The sequence below is a fragment of the Heptranchias perlo genome, unplaced genomic scaffold, assembly GCF_035084215.1.
Source record: "Heptranchias perlo isolate sHepPer1 unplaced genomic scaffold, sHepPer1.hap1 HAP1_SCAFFOLD_244, whole genome shotgun sequence".
Lineage (NCBI taxonomy): Eukaryota > Metazoa > Chordata > Chondrichthyes > Hexanchiformes > Hexanchidae > Heptranchias > Heptranchias perlo.
The window spans coordinates 256143-264900 of record NW_027139256.1 but is presented as its reverse complement, the minus strand read 5'-3'; the positions used below and the strand labels follow the sequence as shown (position 1 = coordinate 264900).

Sequence of the window (8758 nt, the reverse complement as noted above, 5' to 3'; positions counted from 1 at the left end):
CCCCCCCCTCACTCTCACTCCGATAAAACTCACTTTCCGCCGGTGATTCGGAATCTCAACGGTTAACGGCTTTACCCAGAGTGCCCCCCCCCCCGCCGCCTCCCGCGACCAAGAGCTCGACGAGCATGCGCACTAACCGCTCGTTCAGGGACCCTGTGCCCCGAGCATGCGCACTAGCCGCTCGTTCTTGGCCCTCTTGCGCCCCGAGCATGCGCACTAGCCGCTCGTTCTTGGCCCTCTTGCGCCCCGAGCATGCGCACTAGCCGCTCGTTCTTGGCCCTCTTGCGCCCCGAGCATGCGCGTTCTAAATCCCCAACAAGAGCAACCTGATCTCCCTTTACCAGTTAAAAACCCTTCGTCACCTTGAAGACCCCTGTCGGAGGAGGGGGGGGGGGGCGGCCCCCGGTTTTTGTATTTTCCTTCGTTTGCCTCCCCTCGCCCTCGGATCGCCGAACGTTTTCCGCGTCTCGAACTCAATCGGAGAGCCAGCACGGGGCACGACGGGCCGAATGGCCTCCTTCTGTGCCGTAACTTCCTGCGATTCCGTGCTAGGAACAGGGAGGAGGCCATTTAGCCCCGCGAGCCTGTTCCGCCGCTCGGTGAGATCACAGAATCGTAGAAGTTTACAACATGGGAACAGGCCCTTCGGCCCAACACGTCCATGTCGCCCGGTTTGTACCACTAAGCTAGTCCCAATTGCCTGCACTTGGCCCATTATCCCTCTATACCCGTCTTACCCATGTAACTGTCCAAATGCTTTTTAAAAGACAAAATTGTACCCGCCTCTACTACTGCGTCTGGTGGCTGATTTGTGACCCAACACCACATGCCCGCCATAGCCCCATATCCCTCAATACCTTTGGTTAACAAAAACCTATCAATCTCAGATTTAGAATTAACGATCGAGCTAGCGTTGACTGCCGTTTGCGGAAGAGAGTTCCAAACTTCTCCCACCCTTTGCCTGTAGAAGTGTTTCCCAACTTCACTCCTGAAAGTCCTGGCTCTCGGTTTTAGGCTCTGTCCCCGAGTCCCAGACTCCCCAACCAGCAGAGATAGGGTAGATTTTTTTAAAAAAATTCGTTCATGGGATGTGGGCGTCGCTGGCGAGGCCGGCATTTATTGCCCATCCCTAATTGCCCTCGAGAAGGTGGTGGTGAGCCGCCTTCTTGAACAACTGAGTGGCTCGCTCGGCCATTTCAGAGGGCGATTAAGAATCAACCACGTTGCTGTGGGTCTGGAGTCACATATAGGCCAGACCGGGTAAGGACGGCAGGTTTCCTTCCCTAAAGGACATTAGTGAACCAGATGGGTTTTTATGTCAATCCGGTAGTTCATGGCCACCATTTCTGATACTAGTATTTTTTTATTCCAGATTTTTATTTAATTAATTGAATTTAAATTCCCCAGCTGCCTGGCAGTTTCTCTATTCAAATCCTATCAATTCTGCATAATATCTTGGAAACTTTGATCAAATCACCCCTTAATCTTCTAAATTCCAAGGAGTACAACTAGTCACATCCTGCCAATTTGAGTACCTGCCCATTATCCCTACTCTCTGTCTCCTGCCGCTCAGCCAATTTCCTAACCAGGTTAATAATTTGCCCTCAATTCCATGAGCTTCAACTGTCTCTTATATGAGGGACTTTATCGAATGCCTTCTGGAAGTCCATATAAACAACATTCCCCTGTCCACTACTTTAGTCACCTGTCAAAAAATTCAGTCGGGTTCATCAGGCATGACCTACCATGGATTTACAAATCCCTGCTGGCTCTCTCCATCAGCTGAAATTTTTCAAGGTGTTCAGTCACTCTATCCTTAATTATAGACTCTAGTAATTTCCCGACAACAGATATTAGGCTAACCAGTCTTATAATTCCCTGGTTTCCCTCTGTCACCTTTCATAAATAGCAGAGTGACGTGCAATTTTCCAATCTAAAGGAACAGTTCCTGAATCGAGAGAACTTTGGAAGATTATAGTTCGGGCATCTGCAATGTTCTCACCAACTTCCTTTAAAAACCATGGGATGGAAACCATCTGGTCCTGGGGATTTGCTGTACCTACTATGATTGTCACCAACAAATGGAAGCAACCCATCGTTTACCTTTTATCAATAACCCTTCATGATCTTGAAGACCTCTCTCAGCCTGGCCCCTCAAACCTTCCCGGCTTCAGGGGAAAAAAAGCCCAAACTTCTCAAACCTCTTAACAACTGTAACCCCCCCCCCCTGCCCCCGCAACAGGGTTGGACCTTTTCCGGTTCTTTTGTATCAAAATGGAGTGAAAGGAAGAAATGACAAACTTGCCTTCACACCGCACCTTTCACGACCTCAGGACGTCCCAAAGCGCTTCAGCCAGTGAGTTTCTTTTTGTGACGTACAGTCCCTGTTGTAATATCGGGAAAGGCGGCAGTCGGTTTATGCTCAGTCCCTCCGCTATTTCTTCCCCAGCTTCCCTCAGGATTCTCGGGTGTAAACCACCGGGTCCCCGGGATTTGTCCACCTTCAGTTGGAGGAAGTTCTTCAGTCCCATTTCTGTGTCAATAATAACCTCCACTAACAGTTCCCTACCCACCTCTGGTGGTTCGACAATCCCAATATCCACCTCCTGGGTGAACACTGGGGCCGAGTTCTTATTTAGCATCTTTTGTCCTTCCCTGACTCCCCACTTACACACTCGCCTCCCTCATCCCTACCCTGACTCTCCTCCTCCTGCTAATGTGTCTGTAGAAAGCCTGTTTATTGCTCCTTGAAGAAAATTAGCGAGATGAACACATGCTCCCTCTTACCCTTTCTAAATTCGTTTTACAGGTTATTACAAGTGGAGCATTTACAGACAGGAAGCTCAAACCGAAACTCGCCCGACTCGTCAGGACCTGAATATCATCGGCCTTTGCACCTGGAAGGAGAGAGCACCGATCGCAGCACCGACCGCAGTTCGGACAAACCGCACACGTGTTCCGTGCGTGGACGCGGATTTTCCCAGTCGTTCAGTCTAGAGCGCCACATGGGCAGGCACACCGGGGAGAGACGGTATAAATGTGGGGACTGCGGGAAGGGATTCATTTCCCCGTCCGCCTTGGAAACCCATCGGCGCAGTCACACCGGGGAGAGGCCGTTCACCTGCTCTGTGTGTGGGAAGGGATTCGCTTGTTCGTCCAATCTACTGAAGCACCAGCGGGTTCACACTGACAAGCGACCGTTTAAATGTTCTGACTGTGGGAAGAGTTTTAAAAGCACCCCGGTTCTGAAGGTGCACCAGAGAATTCACACCGGGGAGAGGCCGTGCAGCTGCTCCGTGTGCGGGGAGGGATTCACTCACACGTCCCACCTGTTGACACACCAGAGTATTCACACCGGGGAAAGGCCGTTCACTTGCTCCGTGTGTGGGAAGGGATTCACGCAGACATCCCACCTGCTGACACACCAGACTATTCACACCGGGGAGAGGCCGTTCCGCTGCTCCGTGTGCGGGAAGCGATTCACTCAGCCGTACAACCTGGTGACCCACCAGCGAGTTCACAGTGACGAGAGACCGTTTAAATGTTCTGACTGCGGGAAGAGCTTTAAAAGCTCCCAGGTTCTGAAAGTACACCGGCGTCTTCACACCGGGGAGAGGCCGCTGAGCTGCTCAGTGTGCGGGAAGCGATTCACTCAGTCACGCAGCCTGCAGAGAAACCAGCGAGTTCGCACGGGGGAGAGACCTTTCAAATGTTCCGTCTGTGTAAAGAGCTTGAAAAGCTCCCAGGACCTGAAAAGACGCCAAGGCATCCGCACCGGGGAGAGTTCACCTGCTCCGTGTGCGGGAAGGGATTCACCCAATCGTGCAACCTGCAGAGAGACCAGCTAGTTCACACCGGGGAGAGGCCGTTCACCTGCGGAGTGCGTGGGAAGGGATTTCCTGTTACATCCCACCTCCTCTCACACCCACTCAGTGACTACCTTTGTCTGATTTACGCTCCTGCGAAGAGCCTTGGGACGTTTTTCTACGACAAAGGCGCCGTATAAATGCAAGTTGATGTTAATCCTGAACACGAGAGAACGTGAGGAACAATAAAAGGCCCCATTCAGTGAGGTGACTGGGAGCGAAGGAACACAGGAACAGGAGGAGGCCATTCAGCCCCTCGAGCCTGTTCCGCCATTCAGTGAGATCACGGCTGATCTGTATCCTGACTCCATCCGCCCACCTTGGCTCCATATCCCTTAATACCCTCGGCCAGCAAAAATCTATCGATCTCCGATTTAAAATGATTAATTGAGCTGGCACCTACTGCTTTTTGTGGGAGAGAGTTCCACATTTGTACCACCCTTTGCGTGAAGAAGTGTTTCCGAACTTCTCTCCTCAATGGCCCGGCTCTGATTTTGAGGTTAAGTCCCAGACTCCGAGTTTGTCCCACTGTCTCAAGGGGCCTAGTCCTGTCCTCACCCCACCCCGATCTCCACACACAGGCTCTTTTCAGCAGATCTCACTGGGGTGGCAATTGTGCCATTTGTCAGCGGAGGTTGACCGGGTGGAAAGATTAATCCTTGTAATTCTAAATAGCCTTAATAAACATTTTTTTAAAGTATTAAACACACTCGCACATTAAACTAAAACCTGCAGCATGAACAAATTGTGAGGGGGTCACATTCAGGAGCAGATTAGAACCTGAGGAACAAGCACTAATGGGATGAAGAATCTGCCAGTTCAGAGTCAGGTGGTCAGCAGAGAATCAGGAGACAAACTGAATACACTGAGTCATGGGGAATGTATCAGACAAAGATAAGATAATGAAGGACACACTGTGAAAAGAGCAATGGACAAAGAATAGATGCAGACATGCTGAAAAGAATTACATTGATTGTGGGGCGAATCCAAAACTAGGGGTCATAAATACAAGAGAGTCACTAATACAATCAGGAATTCAGGAGAAACTTCTTTACTCAAACAGCGGTGAAAATGTGGAACTCGCTCCCACAAGGAGCAGATGAGGCAAATGGTTTAGATGCATTTAAGGGGGAAGCTAGATAAACACGCGAGGGAGAAAGGAATGGAAGGATATGCTGACAGAGAGAGATGAGGCTCGCGTGGAGCGTAAACGCCAGCAGAGACCAGTTGGGCCGAATGGCCTGTTTCTGTGCTGTAAATTCCACGGATGACAAAGGAAATGGAGGTTAAAATAAAACAGGAAAAGGAGGTTTATGACAAATGTCAGGTAGAGAATGCAGTAGAAAAAAACAGGCAGAATATGGAGAGTGCAGAGGGAAATTGAAAAAAAGGACACAAGAAGGGCAAAGAGAGAATATGAGAAAAGATTAGCAGGTAACAGAAAAGGGGAATCCAAAAATCTTTTACAAACATAAAAAGTAAAAGGGTAGTTGAAGGAACGGTGGGGCCGATTAGGGACAAGAGAGGAAATCTCCTTGTGGAGGCAGAGGTACTGAATGAAGACTTTGCATCTGTCTTCACAAAAGAGGAGGATGGAGTTAATGTCACAGTAGGAGAGGGGGGAGTAGAGATATTGGAGAGGATAAAAATAATTAGAAAGGAGGTGTTAAATAGGTTGGCATCACTCAAAGTGAACAAGTCACCCAGTCCGGATGGGATGCATCCTAGGTTGCTGAGGGAAGCAGGGGGTGGAGATAGCAGAAGCTCTGACCACAATCTTTCAATCCTCCTCAGATATGGGAGTGGTTCCAGAGGACTGGAGGATTGCAAATGTCACACCCCTGTTCAAAAAAAGGGGAGAGGGATAAACCTGATACCTGCAGGCCAGTCCGTCTAACATCAGTGGTGGGGGAAACTACAAGAGACCATTGTCGAGGACAAAATTAATTCTCACTTGGAGAAGCATGGATTGATAAGGGACGGCCAGCACGGATTTGTTAAAAGCAAATCGTGTCTGACTAACCTGATTGATTTCTTCGGGCTCATGGGGTTGGGGGTAATATATTAGCATGGTTACAGGATTGGTTAACGCACAGAAAACAGAGAGTAGGAATAAACGGGTCATTCTCAGATTGGCGGGCTGTAACTAGTGGGGTGCCGGAAGGATCAGTGATTGGGCCTCAGCTATTTACAATCTATATTAATGACTTGGATGAAGGGACCGAGTGCAATGTATCCAAGTTTGCTGACAATACAAAGCTAGGTGGGAGAGTAAGCTGTGAGGAAGACGCAAAGAGTCTGCAAAGGGATAGAGACAGATTAAGTGAGCAGGCGAGAAGGTGGCAGATGGAGTATAATGTGGGGAAATTATTGACTTGGGAGGAAGAATAGAAAAGCAGAATATTTTTTTAAAAGTTGAGAGACTAAGAAATGTTGGTGTTCAGAGGGATTTGGGTGTCCTTATACACAAATCAAAGAAAGTTAACATGCAGGTACAGCAAGCAATTAGGAAGGCAAATGGTATGTTGGCCTTTATTGCAAGGGGGTCTTGCTGTAATTATATAGGGCTTTGGTGAGACCTCACCTGGAGTACTGTGTACAGTTTTGGTCTCCTTATCTATGGAAGGATATACTTGCCTTAGAGGCGGTGCAACGAAGGTTCACTCGATTGATTTCTGGGATGAGAGGGTTGTCCTATGAGGAGAGATTGAGTAGAATGGGCCGATACTTTCTGGAGTTTAGAAGAATGAGAGGTGATCTCACTGAGACATATAAGATTCTGAGGAGGGGCTTGACAGGGTAGATGCTGAGAGGCTGTTTCCCCTGGCTGGAGAGTCTAGAACTAGAGGGCCTAGTCTCAGGATAAGGGGTCGGACATTTAATATTGAGATGAGGAGGAATTTCTTCACTCAGAGGGTTGTGAATCTTTAGAATTCTCTACCCCAGAGGGCTGTAGATGCTGAGTCGTTGAGTATATTCAAGGCTGAGATTGATAGATTTTTGGACTCGAGGGGAATCAAGGGATATGGGGATCGGGCGGGAAAGTGGAGTTGAGGTCGAAGATCAGCCATGATCTTATTGAATGGCGGAGCAGGCTCGAGGGGCCGAATGGCCGACTCCTGCTCCTATTTCTTATGTTCTTTGATGAAGTATCGGAGAGGGTTGATGAAGATAATACAGTAGATGTATATATGGACTTTCAAAAGGCATTTGATAAAGTACCACATAACAGACTTATTTGGAAAACAGAAGCACGTGGACTTAAAGGGACGGTGGTAACTTGGGTACTTAATTGGTTAAGGGATAGGAGACAGAGAGTAGTGGTGAATGGACGTTTTTCTGACTGGAGAGAAGTCTGCAGTGGGGGTCCCCCAGGGGTCGGTATCAGGACCATTGCTTTTCTTGTTATATATCAAACCATCTGATAGTCGTTGAGTATATTCAAGACTGAGATCGATAGATTTTTGGACTCTCGGGGAGTCAAGGGATATGGGGATCGGGCGGGAAAGTGGAGTTGAGGTCGAAGATCAGCCACGATCTGATTGAATGGCGGAGCAGGCTCGAGGGGGCCGGATGGCCTACTCCTGCTCCTATGTCTTATGTTTTTATTGAGGGGGGTGCAAGAGCAGAGGGACCTGGGGGTGCACATACACAAATCTTCGAAGGTGGCAGGGCAAGTTGATAAGGCGGTTAAGAAAGCGTATGGGATACTTGGCTTTGTAAATAGAGGCATAGAGTACAAAAACAAGGAAGTCATGCTAAACTTTTACAAATGACTGGTTAGGCCTCAGCTGGAGTATTGTGAACAATTCTGGGCACCGCACTTTAGGAAGGATGTCAAGGCCCTGGAGAGGGTGCAGGGGAGGTTTACCAGGATGATACCAGGGATGAGGGACTTCAGTTATGTGGAGAGACTGGAGAAGCTGGGATTGTTCTCCTTAGAGCAGAGAAGGTTAAGGGGAGACCTAATAGAGGTGTTCAAAATCATGAGCAGTACTGATAGAGCAAATGGGGAGAAGCTGTTTCCTCTGGCAAGTGGGTCGGTAACCAGAGGTCAGAGATTTAAACTAATTGGTAAAAGAGCTAGAGGGGAAATGAGGAGTTTTTCAAACAGAGGGTTGTTATGATCTGGAAAACTCGTCCTGAAAGGGCGGTGGAATCAGATTCGGTAGGAACTTTCAAAAGGCAATTGGACGTGTACTTGAAGACGACTAACCTGCAGGGTTATGGGGAGAAAGGGGAAGTTCTTTCAAAGAGCCGACCAAGGCAAGATGGGCAGAATGGCCTCCTTCTGTGCTGTAGGGCTTTTTGATTCTGTGAAAACGTTGCCTAACGAGGTGACCAAATAAGTTAACTTATTAAGTACCAATGAGAGACGGCCAAGACATGTTGATATAATATCATCACGTTAGTAAGACGTGTTTAAGACCCCTTCTTGTTCCTCATCTACACTGTCCCTCGGCAACATCATCCGAAACCACAACGTGAGGTTCCCAGTCCTACCTCACCACCATCTCGCTCGACCCCTCCACCGTCTCTGGTTTATCACGCTGCCTGTCCGACATTCAGTTTGCAGTTTCCTCAAAATAAATATTGGGAAGACCGAAGCCATTGTCTTCGGTCCCTGCCACAAACTCTGTTCCCTCGCCACCGATCCCATCTTCGCTCCACGGCCACTGTCTGAGGCTGAACCAGACCGTTCGCAACCTCAGCGTCCTATTAGACCCTGAGATGAGCTTCCGTCCCCTTACCTGCTCCGTCACCAAGACCGCCTACTTCCACCTCCGTAACATCGCCCGTCTCCGCCCCTGCCTCAGCTCATCCGCTGCTGAAACCCTCATCCGTGCTTTTGTTCCCGCTAGACTCCACTATTCCAATGATCTCCTGGCCGG

General features: G+C 48.9%; 1 protein-coding gene across 1 annotated transcript; it reads left to right on the top strand.

Moving 5' to 3' along the window:
* Window positions 1–630: 630 nt before the first annotated feature.
* On the top strand, window positions 631–3943 carry LOC137310357 (zinc finger protein 235-like). Its single transcript, XM_067978205.1, has 3 exons — window positions 631–671; window positions 2135–2356; window positions 2810–3943. The coding sequence occupies exons 1-3, from the start codon at window positions 631–633 to the stop codon at window positions 3846–3848; spliced, it is 1302 nt and encodes a 433-aa protein (XP_067834306.1). The 3' UTR covers window positions 3849–3943.
* The last annotated feature ends 4815 nt before the right edge of the window (window positions 3944–8758 follow it).

Excerpts from the sequence above, each read along its gene's own strand:
- LOC137310357 (XM_067978205.1), top strand. The coding sequence starts at position 631 with ATGGGAACAGGCCCTTCGGCCCAACACGTCCATGTCGCCCG. Across the intron at positions 672-2,134 it reads CAACACGTCCATGTCGCCCG|ACCTCTCTCAGCCTGGCCCC; the intron begins GTTTGTACCACT and ends ATGATCTTGAAG. Across the intron at positions 2,357-2,809 it reads GTCCCAAAGCGCTTCAGCCA|GTTATTACAAGTGGAGCATT; the intron begins GTGAGTTTCTTT and ends TTCGTTTTACAG.